The sequence below is a fragment of the Ambystoma mexicanum genome, chromosome 4p (genome assembly GCF_040938575.1).
Source record: "Ambystoma mexicanum isolate Mex_15411 chromosome 4p, UKY_AmexF1_1, whole genome shotgun sequence".
Taxonomy (NCBI): domain Eukaryota; kingdom Metazoa; phylum Chordata; class Amphibia; order Caudata; family Ambystomatidae; genus Ambystoma; species Ambystoma mexicanum.
In genome coordinates this window covers 4,102,586-4,127,285 of record NC_090927.1, presented here as the reverse complement: position 1 = coordinate 4,127,285, position 24,700 = coordinate 4,102,586, and the positions used below count along the sequence as shown (strand labels likewise).

Sequence of the window (24,700 nt, the reverse complement as noted above, 5' to 3'; positions counted from 1 at the left end):
GTTGATTATTAAATCAGAAGGTAAGTGAAGCTGGGTTGAGAGAAACCTTTGTAAAAAAACAATGGTGTTGTTACCTTCTGATCCCTCCGGCAGCCCTGAGATGCGAAGATTGTTGTGTCGGCAAGGTTGCGGAAAGAGAGGCCGATTACGGCCTGTTGGTCACGTGCACCACGCCGATGCGGAAACGGTGTCACCGTCGCCACGTAAACGCCCACGTAAATGGACATACCGCCCCCAAAAGCAGTGTAAAAACTGTGTCCCCCGCCGTCCTCACGGACACGGAAGCGGAAATACCATGACCGCGAAAATTGGTAAGAGAGAGGCGGCGATTATATAAACCACAATCCACTGCCATCCAGAGTCAGCACAGGCCAAATCACCACTCTGAGAAGGCAAAAAGGACCAACACCATGGCAGCCAGGATCCCTGCACAGAGACAGCGGAAACAGCGCTTCAGTGAGGCAGAGCTGACTGTACTAGTGGACCACATTGTTCAGCATGCAGAAATGCTGTTAAGCGCTGACCAACGCCGTGCAACCCAGCAGCGTAGAAAGGAGGTGTGGGCAGAAACTGCACGCAAGTGTACAGCTGTGGGTGTCGCCACACGCAGCGTGAAGGACTGCCACAAGAGGTGGGACGACCTCAGACTGAGGGTGCGAAACCTAATTGCTGCACTCTGGCATCGCAGCAGTGGCACAGGTGGAGGGCTTGCTTCACCACTAAGACTGCAGACATGGGAGGAGCGCTGCAGCAGTGTCCTCCACCTTGAGGCAATACATGGAATTGGCGATGCAGAGGCAGGAGTGAGCCCACCTGTAGATGCTGGTAAATGCACACATTACAATGCCATGAGTACTTGTGGAGCCCAGCTGTGCCCCAAAGGACCCATTCACAACCCCCCTCCCCCAGTCAGTGCAGGAGTGCCCCAAAGGACCCATTCACAACCCCCCCCAATCAGTGCAGGAGTGCCCCAAAGGACCCATTCACAACCCCCCCCAGTCAGTGCAGGAGTGCCCCAAAGGACCCATTTATAACCTCCCCCCCAGTCAGTGCAGGAGTGCCCCAAAGGACCCATTCAAGACCCAGACGAGAAGCAACACCCCCACAATACATGGCCATCAACAGTCATATGCGTGTTAATGTAAATGCTCACTGATCGACCTGTCTGATGCATGTGATGGACCATCAGGTACCAGCACACAACTAATAGCATGCCCTCTGTGTCCCCACAGCCATTTCAAGTGACAACGCCCAACAGGCGAGGCAACGTGCACCTGCATGTGGAGAACCCAGCACCCCTGCCCAGGAGGATGAGGCAAGCTGCTCTGGAACTCAGCCACCAGCTGCTTCTGGCACGGATGCACCAGCCAACACCACCATCCCCATGCTGCCTACTGCCACACAACTGCCAGGCCCACCCATCTTGCTCACAGATCCCATCCCTGAGAACCTCTGCACTGTGGAGGAGGCTGCAGGCAGTGACAACAGTGACCCAGCCCTGCAGGCTGATGTAGGGCCACAGGGGGAGGAGCCCAACCTGGATGACATACCATCCCTCCAAGACCTCCAGTTCAGCTGCCCACCACTGCATTGTCCCATGATGTCGCCAACACCCTCCATGGCTGAGCTGAATGCCCGTATGCAGCGGATGGAGGATCAGCAGGCCACCCTTACCCAGCTAGTTGAAAGACAGCTGGAGGAGTCCAGGCTGCAGCGGGAGGAGGCCATGCTGCAGAGGGAGAGTTACACTACATCTGTGTGTCGGATGTCCAGGGCCATTGGATGGTTTGCCACCACCATTGTGACCTTTGCACGCCATGTCCGGGAGGGCAACAACAACACATCCACGATAGCGGAGTCCATGTTGATTGCCCAGTAGGCGTATCTGGGATGTATGCCATCACTGACACCAACAGTGCCATCCACAAGCACCAACCCATCTAGCTCCACCACTGCCAGCCCACGGAGGTGCTCAAGTCGCCTGACAGGGCCCTCAGGCAAGGATGCACATGCGCAGAAGCGCACACGCAAAAAATGCGATGTGTGTTTGGCAGTGCAGGACACATATATGGACAAAAAGGGTGTAAGGGGGTGGGTGCGTTTATATAGTGGGGGAGAGCCATTAGGGGGTTAGTACATTGGGGCTGGGTAGGGGGTGGGTACGTTTGGATGGTGAGGGAGGTCTATTAGGGGGTTAGTACATTGGGGCCGGGTTGGGGGTTGGTATGTTTGGTTGGTGGGTGGGCACGGGTGTACAGCTTCCCTACCCAATGCACCTTCTTCCCTGTTTTGTTTAAAATATATAATCTTTGAGAAAATCATTAATGAGTGGACATCCATAATTTCATTTGCAGTCTATTCATTTATTTACTGCATTGTTATATCCATGCAATGGTGTCAATGTGCAGTCTCTCAAAAGTAAATGCCAATGAGTGTATCCCATGCTCGTTGGCCATCTTGTGCACCCCCGGAAGGCGGTGGAGCCATCCCATCCCCATCCCCATCTTCAGCTCCATCATCATCCTCTGTGTCTGGGGGCAGTGGAATGTTCATGCGCATGCACAGATTGTACAGCATGGCACACACAAGCGTCATTTTACCCATCTTCACTGGGCTGTAGAGCAGTGATCCGCCAGATCTGCTCAAGCAGCGGAACCTGGCCTTCAGTAGGCCAAATGTCCTCTCAATCATGCCACGTGTGTGGACGTGTGCCCTGTTGTACGCCTCATCATGCCTGTCCCTTGGCCTCCGTACAGGCCATGGCGTCTGTGCATATCCAGCATCACCTACATGGGATGGAAATGTGGGTGGCATGTCAGTGTCTGGTATCATGTCTTGATCAGATGCAGTTCAATCTTGTGCCATCATTCAGTCATCCATATGTGCCAAGCAGTGGTTGGACCGGTGGGTGATTACCATTCCTGGGTCATTGTTCCTTTGTTGGCATTTGTACATTGACCAACGACTTGCTGTGCATATGTAGTTGCCCTTGCGGACAATAGTGGTTGGTAAGTATGGCATTGTGCAGTGATGTACACACATGGCAGAGTCAATCAAATGACTGTGATGATGTGGTCGATGCAGGATGTCTCATGTGCAGGCATCATGTGCATTGGGGGGTAGTGGTGCATAGTGTGGGTGGATGCATTGAGTGGCTCAGGTTGTATGGGCTTGTGGTAGTATTGGTTGTGTATCTCATTTGGCAGGGTGTGTACGGGCACACTGTGGCAACCTGTCATGTGTAGCTTTGTGATGTTTGGGTTGTGCTGACTGTCCATTACATAGGCGGGGGCGTTGCATATGCTGTTGTAGCAGCCCACTCGCATAGGTCATTGCCTTGGAGACACACCCCCCTTCCACAGGGCCTGTGCATTGGCAGTTGTACTCACCCAATAGCCATGTGCTTTGTCCAGCGTAGCGCTCCATGTACCATGGCAACGTCAAATTCTGCAGGACCATTGAGTCATGTGTTGAGCCCGGGAAACACGCGCAGCAATGTGTTATGACTTGTCCGGCATCACGTACCATCTGTACATTCAGTGAGTGGTACAGTTTCCTATTGTGGAACACCATCTCCATTGCACGTGGTACTGTCAGCTCTATGTGGGTGCAGTCTACTGCACCTATGCAATTTGGCATGCCCGCAATAGCATGGAAGGCCAACTTGGTGGCAATAACCTGGGCAAGGGTACGGCGTATGGCGATGTGTTCAGAAACATGGTGCAACAGGGCATCCAGTACCTGTCCCAATATTTTTGAAAAACAGGGTTGTGAGAGCCCATGCAGCTCACCAACTGTGTGCTGATAAGTTCCGGTGCCAAGAAAATGCAGTACCGACACCACCTTCAGGAGGGGGGGGTGGCGGTGGAAATGTCAATGTGGCTGCTGATGTCCTCTATCATGGTGGTGATGTACATGATTGTTGGACGGTCCAGCCGGTATAATGTGTGTATCTGTCCTGGGGCAGGTTCCAGGGTGAGGCCCTGATGCGGGGTATTGCAGGCTGCCTGCGGGGTCATGCCGGCTGTACAATTGGGTTTGGCATGGGTACAGGGTTTGCTAACAGCCGCCTGCGCCTCCTACGCCTCCGCCTCATCCTCCTCTGCACCATTACTGCCACCATGTGCAGTGCTGCCTGTTGTTTCAATAGCCCCAGTCCCAATGCTGCTAGAGCTGCTGCCTGCATAGTTGTGTTTGGAGTTGGCCTGGGTGTGGCCCTTTTGTGAGCTCCCAGTGGCCTGCTGGGTCCAGCTGGGCTCATTTGGTGCACCTGTGGCCTGATTCAGCTCACCAGGCACTGTTTAACATCATGTTCACGGTTTTTACGCACATTTTGTGCCAGTGTTTCCATGTCCGTGATACTCGTAATGCGCACAGTGTTACGTATTGCTGGTAACTGGGGGGTTTCCCTGCAGACGGAGTTTACGGGTGCCTTAACTCCACGGTGGCGGTTTATGGTGGTGGTATTTCCGGATTCGTAGGTCAGAATGTGGCGATCATGAAAACGGCGCCAATGTGGTTATACTGGAAACGTTAAGTCCGGACAGCCGGACTCGTAATGAGGCCCTATCTGTTTATATGATGACTTTAATAAAACTGTTAGTTGTAAATGTAAAATGCACGTTGGAAAAATAACCTGTGTTTTGTTAGATTTTTAATAGCTTATTCGTGTTATATTATTGTAAATATTTGGCTAGGGCCAGCTGTTTTTTTGCAAAAACAACGAAAAATAAAAGAGCCTGCAGACGCTGAATTATACGAATGTGTTCCTGTACCTTTAAGTTGACTAAGTTCTTAAATGCACGTAATCCGGAAATTCACTTCTTTTTTCTTTTTTTCCTTCCTTCCTTGTTGACAGAGAGGCAGCAGTGTTGGTGAGAGAGAGCCGCACGTCGCAGTAGGCGCATCGCCGTTATTCTCCTCAGAGAGGACAGGCACCCAAGGCAGCTGTCTCCGTAGGCGGACGGCCGGAGCACAGGGAGCTCAGAAAGAGGGGCTGAGCAGCGTCAGGAAGCCAGTCGGAGCACGGAGCAGCAGCCAAAGATGGAATACAAACGTAAGGTAAGTGAAATAATGTTTGTATAATTTAAAATAATGCCATTGATATATACGTATGGGACGGAGCGGCAGCACTACACGTCCATCTTCAGTGGCGTCAGGCCACGCCCCTCTGCAACCCCCTTTCTAATCAATTGACCTACAGTGTTTTGCACAGTGCCACACCTCACGCCCTGCATCTGTTCATTGGCAATTCCGTTGTTCATCTCTAAAAGGTGCTTTCTTTATTTCCCTTTTTTCCTTTCCCAGTTCATTTCCATTTATTATGATCTTCTGACACACGCCACAGAAGGAACGGCAGGAAAGGCCTGGTACAGAAGGGGCAGCGCCTGCATGGATACCATAGGGGACGTGACGAGAGACAGAAATATTGGGTGGCCCTCACCTACATGTCATGCTCCCGGAATGACTCTTCCCACGCACTTCCAAGTACCTTTCCTATGTAGAGTAGCGCGTTGCAGTACATGCGCAATACAATGCCCTGTAGCGCGGCATATGGTCTGAAAGGATGTTTTAGAGCTCTGCAGCCCTACAGGAGTGCCCCTTTTGTTGCCCGCAACAGATGTGGTAAATGTTGTACATGAGATTACCCTACGTAATTGTTGGAAGGGCGGTAGACTGCCCACTTGTCCGTTGTACTTTCATTTCAGTTATTGTCACATGCAGTACAAATATTCATGCTACGGCATTAGTCTTAGGGGTAGCATTCCCGGAGATGCATACATTGTGGAATACAAGAATGTTTACAACAACGCAAAACATAGCTTTGTTACGTGTAGCAGGAAGCCATTTATTCTGGGCAACCCATGCAGCTGCAGTACTTTTCTAACCACCACTAAGATTGTTTGTGCTCTGCATATTCTGCTGTTTGCTTACTTGCCTTTACATGCACTAGTATGTGCGTGACCAAGGCGCACCAGCTTTCCCATTTTGCAGACTCACAACAAACTGTCCCACCTGCAGTTACATGTTTTGTTCAACTGTACGATCTGCCGGCGACCTCCTGACACTTTCCGTCACACTGCTCAGTGCAGACACGATGTGTCTGTTTCACAGGTCATGGAAAGGCAAGCAGCACAAAAAGAGAAACTACTCAAACACTCACCAACATTTACTATGTGCATCTGTAATGGCTAAAATACACCAACACTATTCGGAAAAGGAAGGGGTAGCGCAAATAGATACAGACACCAGACAATTTGGCCTTTCCACATGTTTATCATGAGGGCAGCCAAGGAATCAGCAACAAGCCGTTGTTAACGGGACGTTATAGTTCCCTTGCAGTACCAAACTGCTATCATCTTTACAGAAAACACTATGCTAAAGCAACGTTCTGGTTACAGTGTCCTACTAAAAACCTATGAAATTCAATAACAAAAACATTGTTAAAGGGATGTTATGGTTAAGTTGCACTAGCAAAAACTTATGAAATTCAATGGAAAAACGTTGTTACAGGGACGTTATGGTTACAAGTAAAACCGAGAAAAGAAAACGAAATTCGCCAGTTATGGCAAGCTAAGCAACCATAACTCGTGCCACCAGTGTGCACTGCAAGGACTAACACCCATGACATCAAACATGCCATCACAAATCTAAAACTGCTCTTTATCTGTGTTGCCATGAAAGATTGTGAGAATTGTAACAGGATATCTTAACCAATTGCTTTGTAGAGATAAGTGCAATTGTGTACCACAACATTACCACAACATTAGTGGCTGTAAAATTGTTTGATTTTCCTTTTTCATTAAAGAAATAATTTAATAAATATCTTACTAATACACACCGGCCTGATTCCTGATCCATTGAGACACAGGGTGTTTGTGGAGGTTGGGTGCGAGATGGGTTGGAGGCCTATTCAAACAGAAAAGAACCTGTGGTTTATTAAAAATAAAAAGCGCTTTATTGTATGCCACATTCTTTGTCAGAGGAGGAGTCCCTGGCTGGAGTGTTCCGTGTAATAAAACCGTGACACACTGTTGTAGAGAGGTCGAGAGCATTGGACATTTATTGACTGATTGCTGTAAATTGCAGGAATGGCACTATAAGGGGTACAAAGATACAGTATGCGACCCAAGAATGATAACAAGTGATCAATTTTGGTCTACGATTTACATTGCCAAAACCCTGCTTTACATAGGGTCAGCATATTATATATGGAAAAGAGCCAGAATCGAATCATATCCTGGTGGTGGAGCGAAATAACAACGTAGTTCTGGTAGGATAGAGGAATTTAAGGTGAAAAGAATAGGTAGATAGCTTTAGTACGATGTTAATCTATGGTTTCCTTGAATTTGTAATTTTATTGATTTGAATTACTGTTGATAATTAATGCTTTTGTGATTTTTACATACAATGGTTTTATTGACAGTTTAGTATATATTGGAAATTAATTATGATTATGTAATATTGTGTATGAAATGAAATGTAATGACATTTTGGGTATATGTTTTTTTAAGGGAATAGTAATGAAATGTAATGAATTATTTTGTATACGTTTTAAGAATTGTAATTTTATTTATATTTCTTTTAGTGTATAAGGTTTTTAATTAACCATTGCACTATAAACCAAATAAAAAAAGATTGAGAACAATAATTGAACATGGCAATGATGGATATACACATTTTCTAATATTACAGGTTGTTCCATTGATGAGGTAGTTTGTACATGAAGTGTGTTGGAAATTGCAAGAAAGAGAAATTATTCAACTGGAAAAAACCACAGTGGGCCTAATTCTGAGTTGGCCAGTAGCACTTAAATGCGGCGGTAACAGTGTTACCACCGCATTTTAGGGACCACCCAATCTCGAGTCTGGCATGTTTAAACCCAGTTCATGGGTGTAAACACGTCCGAAAAATTGTCATTTCCGGCGCAATTACCGCTGCAGTATTAAAGGGGATGCAGCATGGGGGGGGTTCTGGATATCTGAGAGGTGTACCCGATACCGCAGCTCCTTCACCTTGACCACAAATTGAGTGGCATAGATGACTGTGTAAGGACCATTATATCGTGGCTCACTCCACCTGCGGACGAAGTTGAGGACAAAAATATTTTTGAATGGATTGTATCCTTCCACGTATTCCTTATGTTTGATATTTCCGATATCCAGCTTTGCTGCTTCGCAAAAATGTCAGCAGGGGCACTGTGTGTCGATGCCTGTCGACACGATGTCCCTCGAAGGCCTCCATGTCGATGTCACTGGAAATATATGTAGCACGCGCAATGCCCGTTGGCTTCAATTCCGTTTTTCTGTGCTTACGCTTCGAATACGGTACGCTTAGTTCCTTGAGAGGAATATATTCGATAATTTCTTCGAATAAAATAGTTAATTCTTTGAGTGAATTTATGAAGAATGGCTACCTCTTTGGCGTCTTCCACTCCCAAGTCAGGCTTCAAGACATGCTGGCACTGCGGTGCGAAGATGTCCATTAAGGACCCTAATAGGATCTGTCATTGGTGTCTGGGGTCGACACATCCGTCATCGGAGTGTGAGGACTGCCTTTCCATGAAGGCCAAAGCCCTGAGAGAGCGGAGAGGGAAGCTTGTGGCATGTAGGTCCCAAAACTCCACTTTGACTCCATTGAAAAAACAAAAAACGTCAGACGACTTGAGAACAGTTTCTCCTCGTCGCAAAAAGAACAAACATTCCCGGTCACATATTGGTTCACACGACTCATCGTCCTCTAGACACAGAAAGAAATGGCGCCATAGATCACCATCTTCCTCGTCTACAAGTTCCTCACCGGAACAGGTCGGTTGCCCCACTAAATCTAGCTCACTGGCCCAGTGTGAAGAGTTTGGATTAAAAATGTTAGAGGTGTTCGAGAACGCGGCCTTGCCCCCCTCAACAACACCTAAAAGCCATGCTCCAGTCGAAAGTCCTCATAAGCACAAAAGCTCTGCATGTTCAGACACGTTGGGCAAGACTCCTTGAGAGCGGTCGAGCGGTCGAAGGATCCCTTGAGTCGAGGAAATGTCCCCTCATGGACTGCGTCGACGTCATTGATGCCGTAAAACTCGACATCAACACCATCAGGCACGAAAGGTGTGTCATCGACGCCATTGGCGCTGATAACTTATGAGAAGCCATCTACGCTTCGAGCATCAACCTCCTCGACGCCACATGTGTCGAAGCGATCAACGCAACCTTCGAAGCCGTCGACAGTCTTGAAGATTATGGCACCTTTGACCACTAATATAATGACGACGTCTACTACATTGGAAAAGACATAGGGCCTCATTATGAGTGTGCCAGTCTGATAACAACGGTACCAGTAAACGGTTTATAGTCATAATGTCGAAAAAAAAATGTCGACAAACAAAAATGTCGAAAAAAAAATGTAGAAAGCAATAATGTCGACATCCTATACATATAATGTAAAAAGTCATTTTTTAGAAAAAAAAATGTCGACAAAAAAATGTCAATTAGAACTATCAACACCTCACCCAACACCCCCTGCCACCCCCCACACCCTCTCACCCCTCATACTCAACACATTCTAATTATATATTTATTTATTTTTTCAATAAATAAATAAACAAAAAGAGTATCATTTACTATGGGGGGGGGGGGTCCCCCCCAAACCCCCCTCACCCAACACCCCCCTGCCATTTTTTCGAAATTTTGACTGTCGACATTTTTACTGTCGAAATTATGACTGACCACCCCAGTAAACGTACTGGCACCGTTGTTACCGGACCAGCAGCTGCTCACAGACTTTGACGGAAGCACCAGCACTGTGCCTATGGGACTTGAATGGGAATGGAGAGTAACATTTTCCGGCGCCGGGCTGTAATGCCCCAGTCATTCTCCTAAAGCAAGGTGTCAAAAAAACACAAATCCGGTGCAGCCTACCATTTTTACCAGCTCGGCTACCGCCAGAGTTGTAATGAGGCCCATATACTCCCTTGCCAAGGTCTGATTATTTCAAGTCCATCTCCTCTATTTATGAGGATGCAGAGGAATCTTCTGATGAATCCAGACCTTTTGGTTTACAGTATGGAACACCGTCAGTGCCTGAAGCATTAATTTCAGAAGATTCTAGAATAAAAAACTTACAAGAATGTCTGCATGATGCCAGTGGGTTAGCCACCTCACGAGAGGTTGAGTTTGGCTGGGCAGACCCCGCTAATCACACAGAAGTGTACATACAGACAATTGATGTCAAGAGTTATGGAGCATATGGGGTGGTCAAGACGAAAACCAGTCTTTGAGCAAGACGATTTAACTGATATCTTGGACAGGGGACCACAAGAAGACCCAATTGTGCCTTTCCATCAAGCCTTACAAAGGCGTGTGGCTACTAACTGGGAGGCACTAGAGGTTATTCCGGCTGTCAACAAGAAGTTAACTTCAAAGTACAGAGTTTCAAGCTCTGATCCTTTTTACACCAGAGAGTCTGGTGGTTCAAGCGTCCACGTCCACCAGTAGGCAGAATGCCTATCCCACAATCCCTCCGATAGGAATGACAGGCGTTATGACGTCCTGGCCAAAAATGTTTTTTCAGCTGCGAGTATGGCCTTGAAATTGGCTAATGCTACGTGCACATTACCAAGGTTTACACACACCCTTTGGGAGTGCATTTCCATGGCGGCTGACCATATCCCTGAAGGGGAAGAGCAAGACACGTTTATGAACATTGTCAGGGATGAGAAAGATGTGATGTGCGAATCCCTCCAGACTGGTCTCGACTCTGCTGACAGTATCAGCTGAGCTATGGCTGCAAGTACAGTGATGAGCAGATTTGGCTGGTTGAGAAAGTCAGGATTTACCCCAGACGTACAATCCAGACTTCTCAACATACCCTTTGACAGCATTCTTTTATTCGGAAGCAAGGCTGATGAGAATTTGGAGAAGCTGCAAACTTCTAAGGCAGCAGCCAAATCCCTTGGTGCTGCAATCAGACAACCTCCAAACTGTCCCTTGGGTACACCCTTTCATCACTACTCCACATTTGGAAATGGCAGAGGACCACCAGCTCAAAGAGGACAAAGAAGATTCACCCACGGTGGACGTGGAAGAAGTACTAAGACCGCAACAGCAGCACCTCGTCAGCCGTCCAAAAACCTCTCTGAGGACTTGATTCAAAAGACTGCAGTGGGAGGCAGACTGTCATAGCATCTGACGGAATGGCAGGCTATTACTTCAGATGCATGGGTATTGGAAACATTTGCCCAAGGTTACTGCCTACCTTTTCTGCAAAAACCTCAGAGTCAGCTCTTTTAAAGGTCCACATCCACTCCTTATGCATGAGATACTAACCCTGCTAGAGAAAATTGCTATAGAACCAGTACATGTAGCGGAGAGGAACAAGGGTTGGCTCCCTGTATTTTCTAATACCCAAAAAGGATGGAGGATTGAGACCCATCTTGGATTTAAGAGACTTGAACAAGTTCTTTAGGAAGGACAAGTTCAAGATGGTAACCCGTTCTCAGATCCTTCAGGCCCTCCAGCTTTAGGATTGGATAGTATCATTGAACCTTCAGGATGCCTACTTTCAAGTGCTGATCCATCACAAACACAGACAGTACCTGAGGTTCACCTTTGGAGGTTCTCATTATCAGTTGCAAGTTCTGCCATTTGGGCAGACCTGCGACCGAGGGTGTTCACCAAACTGATTGCGGGTGTGGTAGAAAGTCTCAGGAGAGGGAGAATACACGTTTACCCCTACCTAGACGATGGACTGATCAGGGCCAGTTCCGCCGAAAAGGCCTTAGAACATCTTAGCTATACCTGTCACTCCCTTCACAGACTGGGCTCCTCCCTCAACTTCAAGAAGTCCCACATGATACCATCACAAAGACTCCAATTAATTAATTGGGGCCGTCCTGGATGCATCCCTGGGAAAAGCCTTGCCACCAGTGGTGAGGGCTCAAGACATTCTGCAGATGGTGACCAAATTCCAGAATGCCCCGTGTCTACTGGCCTTCAATTTTCTGAGGTTGCTCGGCCTCATGGCATCCTGCATTTTCTGGTGCCTGAGACTCGTCTGTGAATGAGATCTCTCCAATGGGCTCTCAGGGCTCAGTGGTCCCAATTGTCAGGAAAGATTTCAGACCTCTTACAAATTCCGAGCAGAGTCTCACTGGACCTTCAGTGGTGGGCCTGTCGGGAGAACATCTTGAAAGAAGAACCATTTTGGCAATCATGGCCGGAGATAACAGTAATGACGGATGCCTCACTCACAGGGTGGGGAGCGATCTGCGACCAGCGACCAGCGATCTGACAATCAACCGTCATTGGTCGCCATCGGAGTCCAAACTACATGTCAACCTTTTTGAGCTGAGGGCAATCAAACTTGCACTGAAGGCCTTTTTGCCACCTGTACGGGGAAAGAATGTCTTGATAATGACAGACAACACAGTGGCCATGTACTACCTCAACAAGAGAGGAGGTGTAGGGTCACTTCCACTTTGCAGAGAGGCAATGTAGCTCCGGTTCTGGGCAATAAAAGAAGGAATCTCTCAGTCGGCAGTTCACCTAGGCGGAGAGAAGAACACGACAGCGGACGCTCTGAGCAGGCGGAGCACAGTCTCCCACAAACGGGAACTAGCTCAGGAAGTCCTTCAAGAGATCTTCACCCTTTGGGTAACCCCTCAAGTGGATCTGTTCACAACTAGTGCCAACCGGAAGTGCAAACTGTACTGCTCAAGGGAATTTCTCCCAAAATGAGCTCTAGGAGACGTGTTCGTGGTGGACTGGGAATTTCCACTCCTATACGTGTTTCCTCCAGTGCCTGTCATTCCTCACATAATCAGGAGGTTGAGAAAGTTCAGGAAATCCATGATCCTAGTTGCCCCGGATTGGGCCAGGAGGACGTGGCACCCGCCACCAGAGTCTCCCCTACATTGTTGTTCGTCAGCACTGCACAGCAGTAAATCATCTACGTATTGCATAATCATGCTGGCCACGTGTACACTACCCAAATCTGCATGTAGCACCCTGTTGAAAATACTGGGGGACTCACAGTTCCCTTGGAGGAGACTAGTGTGCTGGGATCTGGCTCTACCATATGAAAATGCAGTGAGATATTGCGAATCACTGTGCAATGGAACAGAGTAGAAGGCTTTTTTCAAATCCACTACTGTGAAATGTTTTGTTGTGGGGTGTATGTTAAACAAAATGGTTGCAGGATTGGGAACCGCTAGAAATTCATCCTGTGAGGGCGAAAATCCTGTATCAAACTCCAACTATCCCCCTTTGCCTTTTCACCTGATATATTGCGGTGTTGCATGGGGTGGTTGAAAGCACTATGATGCCTTGGTGTGAAGCGCTATAATAGTATCGCAGATACCTTCCTCTGCTTCTTTAGACAAGGGATACTGTTTCACTCTGGGTAGGACTGCAACTGGCTTCAAAGTAATACGGATCGGGGCAACACTTCGTAAAAGTCCCATGTCATGGGGGTTACTTGGCCACAGGTTGTTGGGCACTTGTGCTAGGTCATTTTGGGCAAAGGATGAGGTACTGCTTGCAATCTAAACAAGTGCGGGGACACGTCTGTACTATACCATTATCTCACATTGGACACAAACTGCCAATACCACTGACCTGTCTCTTTCATCACCGTCAAACAAGTCCCAATCTGTTAGTTCTTTCAAAGGTTTTGTCAGATCAGTGCATAACACTGTACGCCATTCCCCTCCCTCACTGTCTGCCCCGATCAGCACTATCTTGTCATTCAACACCAGCAACTCCTTAATGTCTACGGTGATAATGGTTCCTGGGACATGCTCTTAGGGTTGGGCTGGCCTGAACAGGAATTCGGCTGGTATTCTCCACGTCTTGCCAGCCGCACATGGCACTGCTTGTAATAACTCTGTAGCTCCATATGCGAACAAGTCTGAGTGCACCGGCACCCCTCTATCTGCGATCTCAGGTCCTAGCGAGTGTATTCTTAACATCACCCAAACGTAGCATAAACTGGGTGGGTTTAGCATACCACCCCCCTATCTGTAAAGCAGATGGTCATGTTCAGCTTACTGAGCACGTCCCGCCTCAACAGCTTAACGGGGGATGCTGTGGAATCCAACAACAGTGCCCGAACCACTCTGCCACCTACCTTGGTAGGTACTTCTTCAGTAAATTGAACCGATTTTATTGCCCCAGAGACCCTGTGTGTGTCCATTCCTTCCCCTGACAATGGGAAGTAGCCTTCTGTGATACACAATTTTTTTGCATCTGTGTCCACCATGAAAATGAACGTTTTATTCCCTATCTCCACACCCACCAATGTTCCTCATCTGGGCTGGCAGTGACTGATAGGACTGGGCACGCTAAAGTTCTATGTGGGTTGTCCTAGTCTGCAAATGTGTTTTTCCCCGGGAAGACGAAAGGATTGCCCCCTACTACGCTTGCTCCCATTGGGTACTGCGTTACTGTTTGGAATTTGAGGGGCCTATAGGGATGTGTATGCTGGCATAGCGGTAGATGTGGGTACAGGGAGCTGTGGGAATTGAGGTGGGGTTGCGGGCTGTGCATTGGGCAGAGGTATGCCATAAGGCACTGCTGGGGGTGGGGGCGGTCAGTAGGACTGTTGGTATGGGCCAGGGGCCCCTTGCATATACAGGGGCATCTGTTGATAATATGCAGATGCCTGTCTGGTCCTACATTCTTGCACACTGTCCCATGGTTTCACCCCTTGGGCCTGGTCCTCCAAATCCATACACTGGCCCTAGTATCATTGAAATGGGCCACAACATGACTGTCATCTCCCAATTGTATTCCGGGAAACCTTGTTTTTGTCCAGATGTCATCCGCCTGATCTCCTTGAATGGTAACAAACATTTAATGTCACCCACAGCTAGGGTAACCACAGCTGTTTAGTTCTCAAATGTGTAGATCCACTTTCCCACCCCTCTTGTGAGAAATGTTAAAATTTTATCAAATTATTCCTGTCCATGTGTGCCCATGGTACATACTGTGCCCTTCCCAGTCCCTCATGAAGTAGGAGAAACTGAGCTCCTAACATGTTCGCTCCTGCTCCCTGTGTCACCTTTTTCTTCCCCGCCTGCCTCCCTTTCACTACCACCATATGCCCATAACGATTTCTCAACCTAGGCACCCACAAACTTTCCACCTGTGGAGATATGGTGGGTGGGGCCTCATCATCTGCCACGTCTTCTACCTCATCCCATTCATCTCCTTGCCTGTGCGGCTTCTTGTCCAATCTAATGGACACAGTCCACACTTCCCTCATCCCCCTCACATGGAAATCCTTGATTGCCATAGTGTCATCTCTTAGCAAAAAGTCTCCTGCCCTTCATTCATCGTTCACAATAGGATCCTGCTGTCCCCCCATCTGTTTATACTCAGCCTGTCCAGCTCCCATTCCACACTCCGTAATGCCTCTGCCAGGTCTTTCTGTGGTTTCTGTTCTATCTTCTCAGGTGCGGATGCGGGCGCAATGGGGTTAAGGAGATTCTGGTACTATCCTGGAGATGATAGGGGAGGGGGCGCTGTAGTGGGGAGAGAGGCATACATGGGGTTTGTATATCCTAATGCTGCACAGGTTGGATGGCATCCTACTGTGAGTTCCAGGGGCACCAAAGCTTCTGGGGCAGTGGGAGCCGTGGGTGTGACTGAGGTTGGGGTGGATAATTGCAGTCTTTCACCTATTGTCTGTGCGGGGCCTGAAGTGGTGTCTTCAAAGCCCTCCACCATCTCCCACAACTCCAGCACTTCCTTTCTACTTTTTAATATCTTCCCCTTATATTTTGCAGTTAAAAACATGTACATATGTCTCAATACATCTGTTGTTTGCTTCTGGCCATGGTTAGTATATACCCCCCTCATTTCGGCCAACCACTCTCTGTGGTACTTCATTATCGTCTCCCTATAAAGCGGGGCAGCTGTGCACAAGTATTCCGATGGGGTTACCAGCTGCATTTTAGCCACCCCTGTACCTGGTACTGTACGCTTTCCTTTATTGCCTCAAGTTCTATCCCTCATGCGACCCATTAACGTGCCTCAAATTCAATTTCTTCCCCGCACACCACGCCTTCTTGCTACCTCTCACACCCTCATGCCCTCCCCTGAAACAGGCCACTCCCTGGCCTATACACAGAAACCTATAATACACTTGGACTCTCCTGCGGTCCACTCCGCACAATACAAAAACTCTCTATACATTCAGTGAACAAACTTTGTTAAAGGGATGTTATGGTTACAAATAAAAAACGAAAACCACTGCTAAGACTAACACCCAGGACATCACTGATGACATCACATATCTGGGCCACTTGTTTTTGTTCACCGACATATCAAGGTCACTTGTTTTTCTTACAGTGAGCATTTCAAAAATTCAAAAGGTGCTATATCTCTAGACATTAACCTTGTCGTATGTTCTTAAAGTACGTTCCTTAGGGTTTGGTCTTAGCTCATGGTGCACATACATGAGACAATAAACAGGACTCAAACACACAATTCATTTGTATACATGATGATGAACTTTAATGTTATTGTCATTTTCTGGTGATGTTTCTTTCTTCCTTAGTATAGTTTACTTGTATGTGCCTCTGATTTGTATGCATTCTGTCTTCGTATGCATTGTGTGTACTAACCCAAGTGTGTAGTAAGTCTTGAATTGTTAGCTATTTTTTCCATGTTTAACATTAGTTAATCTCTGATAGGGTTGCATTTATTATTTTACTGTACAATATTACCAGTTTAAAAATACTGTACTAACTCTATGGTGCATACTGCACCCATTGCCTATGTGTATGTATTATTAGGTTGCTGTATTATCAACAACACTCCGACATAACATTTTGTTTAATGAGTACATTTTATTAATACAGTAAGTAGTTCATGAGAGGTCTCCCAATCACCCCTGATATCTTGCTACCATCATTGTAAACACAACCCCTTGTAGGGATTGTTCATCAGAATTAATTTGATGTGATGTCATCAGTGATGCCATCAATTACATTTGTGATGTCATCTTTGATGTCCTAGGTGTTAGTCTTAGCAGTGAACCGTGGTGGCGCGAGTTATGGTTGCTTAGCTTACCATAACTGGCACATTTCTGGGGGTTTTCACTGAATTTCATAGATTTCTACCAGTACACTTTAAATAACTTCTATATTATGTTAACAACTCATGTTATTCGAATTGTTGATTATCACTGGCCTAGTTGTACCTGTTCACATTCCCCCAACAATCACCCCAATGAAGTTCACAAAACATCAATCAAACATTGTTTGATGAAACTTCTCTCCCTCATTCCCCCAATGATGACTTTCTAGAAATTCCAAATTCTCCCATTTATTTTTCCGAATCCTATACCCCATTCCTTTCATAAATACATGTATTTTATATACTTTAAATATCTTCTATATTATTCTTCAACACCCTAATTGGTAGCCATTCCCTATAGGTATGTTCGGAGTCCGGTCTCGCAAACCATGACATCCGCAGATGTGTGCCCTGTGACGCACCTTTAGTCCGCTGACAATGCCCCTGTTTGCGGGCACCGCTGCACTTGCTCCCCGCGTCTCCTGCTGCTGATGTCCGCGGGTTTCATGACGCCATCGCAGATATCATCATGTGACTGCGCCTGTCTGGTGTGATGACGTGTCCGTAATTAGGATACAGACATTTCAAAACTGCATTTTCTGCCGATCTAGGAAGTTTCAAGTAAAAACGGTGCCATTCCCCACCTCCTAGCAACAATCTTAACACTTCTATCAACTTTCTACAACTTTTTATGCTGTTGTTTGTTCGCCGACATTCGCAAACGCCCCCAGTCAGCGTCATGTGACCGCGCCTGTCTGATGTGATGACGTGTCCGCAAATGGGTCTGTGCTTCGCAGACTTTTTGAAATTGCATTTTCGGCCAATCTAGGAAGTTTGAAGTTGAAGGTTTACCCTTCCACAGCTTGGAAGACTATTAGCACACCTATTTAACTTCAAAAATGGCAAGCCCTCCTCCACAGAGGCCACCGCCACCACCAACACCACCACCAGCTCGAAGGCCTGGAAAGGGGAAGAGGTGCAATGATGCAGAGGAGGATCAGAGGGCGAGGAAGAGGAAGTACCTACCTCCAGCACCCAGAGAGAATCATGGGTGTGGTGGTTCTTTAAGACCATAGGAGGTGTACCAAAGGCTCTGGCTGCCCCTGTTGAATGCATTGAGTTTGGGGTCAAACTCAGTGACGGACAACATGGGCTGTACTCTTTTTATACTGCCACCATGCGCCAACATACCCGCTCAAACCGCCTGGGTCCTCTGAGTAGTAGGCTGTCTTACTCCACCTAATCTTCCTCAACCTCTCCTGCCACCACACAGGCTACTCCTGTGGGACAGAGGATCCCACCAGCTGCCCTGCAGGCCATAAAAGAGGCTGCTGATCCATATCTTTCCAGGACAACAGTACTCTGTATATTCTGCGACACACACTCTGCAGGGGGAGCAGTAGTGCTTTTGAGGCTGCGTTCAAGGAACATGAGAAACACTGCCGCCCACCTTAGATTTAAGGCACGCCCAACATCTTCCCATGTCTACCTGCCCCTCCATATCAATGGTTGGTGCCCCTTCTCTCACTACCCTCCCCCACCTGTCTTCCTTTTCTCTCCTGCAAAAATAAAAAATATTTTAATAAATCCAAACAAATACAAAACCAAAATACACAGAACATTTTCCTTTTGGAGCCACCTTTCACAGTTAGAAAATAGAACAAAAACAATCTTTTAGACTCCACCTGCGTTAGTTTTCTGTAAAGTAGTTAGACTCAATTATATTCTCCAACATTTCCATTAGCATTTTGTTCTATGCTAATAGAAATAATGGACAATTGTATACCAGAGAAAAAGATAAAAGGACAGAAAATGACCATCCCAAATCCTTTTCTCTAGCATACAATAAGGGCTATAATAAGTGGATCTTTACAACTGTCCGCTGCCTCCACAGTCCCCTTTCCATGCCAGGCATCCTTACACAACCCAGATGGCACGTGGACACCATCGGACAGGGCAGCCATTCTACCGTTTTACTTTTATGTTTGTAACACTCCCCCATTCGCTTCTTTCGAACAGTCACACATCCATCCTCCAACCACATCCAAACACACTACATATAACCTCGTCATCTCAGTCCAACACTTCACATGTACTCTTGAATTCTCAGACTACATGTCTTGCTGGTCAAGTGGCACAGCGAGTAGAGCGCTCGCTTGGACACCCGTACAGAGCCTGCAGATGCAGGTTCAAATCCCAGCAGGATGAAACTCAGCCTTTCATCCTTCCGAGGTCGATAAATGAGCACCACACACCGTGGGTAATAATAAGCAGCGCTCAGATACCTGAGGGTTTGTAGCGCTATATAAATGCTAAATTATTATTATTATTCTGTTAGTCAAAGCCACCTGCATAAAAAACTACTGTGAAACTCTCCAACATTTCTATTTACAGATTCAACACTATCTACATTTAACAAAACATAGTACAGGTATGCATACATGTTTTCAAGTCATATTTTAAAACATCTCTCTTTCTCATTATACAACATAATGTGCATATATATATATATATATATATATATTACACTGCCACGATAGTGGCAGTGTAGTTATGGTGAAGTTGGTGTTTCCATAGGAAGAGCACTTTTTGGACGGCTTATAACTTCGCCCCCTCTGGACGAATCCTCACCAAACTTTGCAAAGAAAGTATATGGCCCACTCTGAATTTTTTTGGAAAGTTTGGTGGGGATTCGTCCATGGGGGGTAAGTTATAGGGGGGGTCCCAAAATGTCTGTCTTTTCCCATAGACTGAATGGGAAATTTGTTTTGCTCGCGCCTACAGCCCAAACCGCTGGACGGATTTTCACCAAATTTGGACCAGGAGCAGCGGCTTGGTCCCGAAAGTGCGCTTTTGCAAATTTGGTGAAAATCCGTCCAGTAGTTATTTTTAAAATGACCGAAAAGCAGGTAAAAAAAAAAGAGTGATATCTGTGTTCGTTTCACGGACACACTTCCCTGTTCGCTCCGCGGACAGGACGGTGATTGGGCAAGCAGCTTGCGTGATGTCCGCGCTTGCGTGATGTGCTCTCTCATTGGATGCGGTGAAAGCGTGCAGTGTGTCTGGCTTCAGAGACGCCGCCATCTTTCTTTCCCGCATGAGAGGCTTTGTCAGGTCAGCAGTAGCGTGTCTGTCTCCTGTTCCTCCCACCCCCCGCTCATGCCCCGTGTCTGCCCCACCCCCCGCTCATGCCCCGTGCGTCCTTTCTGTCCCCCCCACCCCCGCTCATGCCCCGTGTGTCCTTCCTGTCCCCCTGACCCCCGCTCATGCTCGTGTCTCCCCTGTTCCTCCAGCCCCCTGCTCACGCCATCGCACACGGTGACCAGCGGAGGGCCGAGGAGCAGGATCTGCCGCACGAACTCATGTCCGTGTTTTTGTTTGTCTCCTGACATACAAACCCCCCTACCCCCCGCTCATGCCCCGTGTGTCTCTCTCCCTCCCCCCACCCCCCGCTCATTCCCCGTGTGTCTCTCCCCTCCCCCCACCCCCGCTCATGCCCCATGTGTCTCTCCCCTCCCCCGCTCATGCCCCGTGTGTCTCTCTCCCTCCCCCCCACCCCCCGCTCATGCCCCGTGTGTCTCTCTACCTCCCCCCCATCCCCGCTCATGCCCCGTGTGTCTCTCTCCCTCCCCCCACCCCCCCGCTCATGCCCCGTGTGACTCTCCCCTCCCCCCCACCCCCCGCTTATGCCCTGTGTGTCTCTCCCCTCCCCCCCACCCCCCGCTCATGCCCTGTGTGTCTCTCCCCTTCCCCCCACCCCCCGCTCATGCCCCGTGTGTCTCTCTCCCTCCCCCCCACCCCCCGCTCATGCCCGTGTCTCTCCCTCTCCCCCACCCCCCGCTCATGCCCCGTGTCTCTCTCCCTCCCCCCACCCCCCGCTCATGCCCCGTGTGTCTCTCCCCTCCCCCCACCCCCTGCTCATGCCCCGTGTGTCTCTCCCCCCACCCCCGCGTGTCTCTCCCCTCCCCCCCACCCCCCGCTCATGCCCCGTGTGTCTCTCTCCCTCCCCCCCACCCCCCGCTCATGCCCTGTGTCTCTCTCCCTCCCCCCACCCCCCGCTCATGCCCCGTGTCTCTCTCCCTCCCCCCACCCCCCGCTCATACCCCATGTCTCCCTTCATCCCCCCACCCCCGCTCATGCCCTGTGTCTCCCTTCTTTCCCACTCATGCCCCGTGTCTCCCTCTTCCACCCCACCCCCTGCTCATGCCCCGTGTCTCCCTTCTTTCCCACTCATGCCCCGTGTCTCCCTTCTTTCCACCCCCTGCTCATGCCCCATGTCTCTCTCCTGGTCTTCCCGACCCCCCGCCGATGCCCTGTTGTGTTCTCTTTACACACCCTGCCTTCCCTTTCCCTGGTGTCCATCTTGGTAAAAGATTTTCCTTCCTACACCGGGACGCCTGCCTGCGGCGTCCCGGTTTGGGAAGAAAAATCTTTTTTTTCCCACTTTGAGAACCTAGGATGCTAGTGGTCTTCCTCCATTGAAAAGGACGTTATGGTTAGGTTGCACTAATAAAAACCTATGAAATTCAGTAAAAAAAAATGTGTTAAAGTGACTTTATGGTTAAGTTGCACTAATAAAAACCTATGAAATTCAGTAAAAAAACATTGTTAAAGGGACGTTATGGTTAAGTTGCACTACTAAAAACCTATGAAATTCAGTAAAAAAAACTTTGTCAAGGGGACGTTATGGTTAAGTTTCGCTACTAAAAACCTATGAAATTCAGTAAAAAAACATTGTTAAAGGGACATTATGGTTAAGTTGCGCTACTAAAAACCTATGAAATTCAGTAAAAAAACTTTGTTAAAGGGACGTTATGGTTAAGTTGCGCTACTAAAAACCTATGAAATTGTCATGATGCCTACCTCCAAGGAGCCAGGCCCAGCCCAGCAACCCCAGAGGCAGACATCATTTTCCCCAAGGACGTCTCAGCGGGCCCAAGTTGGGGCCTTTTGGACGCAGTCCTGGCGCCTTCGGCGCCAGGCTCATTCTGGACCCCAGCACTGGCGCCTTAGGCGCCAGGCTCATAAAGCAAGACATGTGTGTAAGTGTTTTAATGTGCACTTACCTGAAGCAGACCGTGCTGCTACATCAAGGCCCTCTTGAGGACTGAATGGGACTACTTTATCTTTTGGACTACTTTATCACTCGGGTGTGGCCTGAGGAAGAATACATACCTGAGTGGAAGGATACATACCTGGAACTACTTTACAGGCTATTTAAACCACACCCGAAGAGCAGCACATGCTTCGCGTTGTTCTGCATCTAGCAGCTGGACGCTCACAGTGTTTGCTCCTGCATTCGGACTTCTGCCACGCCTGCCAGCATCCTGATCACCTACAAAGGAAGAGAAAGAGAGAATAGGGGAAGGAAAAGACTTTACCTGCAAGATCTGCATTCCGGAGTCAGCTCGCCGACGATCCTGCAAAGGAAGACACTTAATTTAAAAGCACATCGCATCGACCGCTGCAGCGCCGCATTCCACTCACCTTCACAGGGCGCCTCCATGTTCAGCAGCGATCACCCGGATTCGCAGCCACGCTTCCACGCCTAGGGAGAAAAAGACAAGAGCAAAGGTGAGAGAGAGAAGGGAATGAGGAAACCTAAACCTCCATGTTAAGACTTACCTGTTGGGTCATTCCCTCTTCATTTCGGGTCCGCGCCGCATCCAGGTGTTTCCGGACCCCGGCCCCTATGGGGAAAAAGACATTAGCGTCAATGAGCGAATGAAAAGACATTACCCAAAAACGCTCATCAAGACTTACCTGATTTCTACAGGGATTGCATCTCGGGTCGGTGCCTTTTCCCCGGCATTCCGTACCCCGGCCCCTATGGGGAAAAAGACATTGACATTAGCATATTGATGCAAGGACAAAAGGGGAACCTTTGAAGGAACTTACCTGGAAGCCAAGCAAGTTTGGTTCTCATAAAACCAAGAATCCAGTGAAGTAACTGGATACCAACGCGCCCCTGCATCAGAAGCAGGAAGGAGAGCTCGCCCTTCAAGACCCTAAGGTGAGACGCCACGGGAAGCACTGAAGGGTTTCGAGGAGGGTGAGAGGGGAAAGGGGGAGGCTGGTAGCATTCCCCGCAGACAGTTAATCCCTTATTCTCGCCTACAGAAGGATACTTTTGCAAGCCGGACAAGCAGGAGTTGGGAGTCCGGTCCAGTCCATCTTCTGAGCCCCGCGCAACACCTTAGAAGAGGTCACAGCAGCATGATCCTGGCCAGCGCCTCCGTGGGAGTCAGGTGAGCGTAACAGAACGCGAAGCCTACCCACAATTTCCCACCCGGGCGCTATGGAGACTTCTGAGACAGACCAGCTGGCCCACCTGTTGGGGGAATTAAGGGCAGAGGTACACTCAGCTCGCCAAGAGACTAATGCCCTCAAAAGAGAACTCATTCTCTCCAAGGAACAAACTGATGACCTGGCCAAACGATTGCTACAGAGTCAGGCTGGACAAATTCCTTTACCTAGTCCCGGGGGAATTTCCACTTCGTTGGGTTCGAGTAACCCTGTTCAGATCAATCTGCCGGGATCCATGCCTTTAGCACCGCCTGAACGTTTTTTGGGGGGACCCAAAGAAATATGCCATTTTTATGAACCAATGTCGCTTACATTTTATATGCAGACCAGGAGCCTTCCCTGATGATGGGACCAAAGTGGCCTTCGTGTTATCGTACCTAAGTGGCTGTGCTGCCGATTGGTCTGTTCCCTTGGTGAACCAGAACGATCCAATTCTCCAGGATTTTCAGGGCTTTCAGGCCAGCATGGAAAGGTTGTTCGCTCGACACTCGCAGGGACAGGCCCTTGACAACGAACTGCTATCTCTACGACAAGGTAGTCAAGATCTTTTGTCTTATATAGCCTCCTTTAACAGACTGGTGGTGGAAACCGGATGGCCTGAAAATAAAAGGATCACTTTATTTCACCGGGGTCTGCGCGGAGAGCTAAAAGACATTCTGGCCCAAGTAGTGAATCCACCCCAAGGCTGCGCAGAATATATTGACTTTGTGGTACAACTGGATCACAGACTTCAGAATAGGAAAGCTGATCGGTCCAAGTTTGAAACCCGAGTACCGATCAGAACCCTCGTAAACCCCAGGAATACCGAAGCGTCTGAACCTATGCAAATAGGGGGAGTTAAGGGGCCATTAACTCAGAAGGAACGTGAGAGAAGGCGACAAAAGCAACTATGCCTCTATTGCGGGGCTTCCGGTCACTTTCTTCGTGATTGTCCAGTAAAACCACCTAGGAAGGTGGTTGGTGCCTCTGACAACAACTTAATGGAACCTGTTTCGGGAAACGACCTGGCTCGACAAGCGTAGAGGTCCGCTTGCCGAGCTTGCAAACGAACTCTCTGACCTCGCATTTTGTCTTGCCAATGGTGCTCGTGGATCCAAAAAAGCCCAAACGGTTGCATGCCATCAAAGCATACGTCGACAGCGGAGCTATCGGAAACTACGTGGACCGCGAATTGGCCTCCAGGATGAACCTTCCTCTCCATCCAAAAATAAACCAGGATGTCATTACTACGGTTGATGGTACCGAAATAGCCTCTGGGCCGGTAACGCATTCCACCACAGAAGTGACACTTGTGAGTCAGGATGGACATCGGGAAGCAATAG

The 24,700-nt window shown here is 48.3% G+C and overlaps 1 protein-coding gene across 1 annotated transcript in view; it reads left to right on the top strand.

Annotated features, from left to right (window-relative positions):
• Nucleotides 1–410: 410 nt before the first annotated feature.
• LOC138453829 (myb-related transcription factor, partner of profilin-like) overlaps nt 411–24,700 on the top strand; it is a 69,440-nt gene continuing 45,150 nt past the window's right edge. Inside the window, exons 1-2 of the mRNA XM_069606995.1 lie at nt 411–825; nt 1,233–1,875. Of these exons, the coding sequence (XP_069463096.1) occupies nt 411–825; nt 1,233–1,875 (1,058 nt within the window). The remainder of the gene's footprint in view (nt 826–1,232; nt 1,876–24,700) is intronic.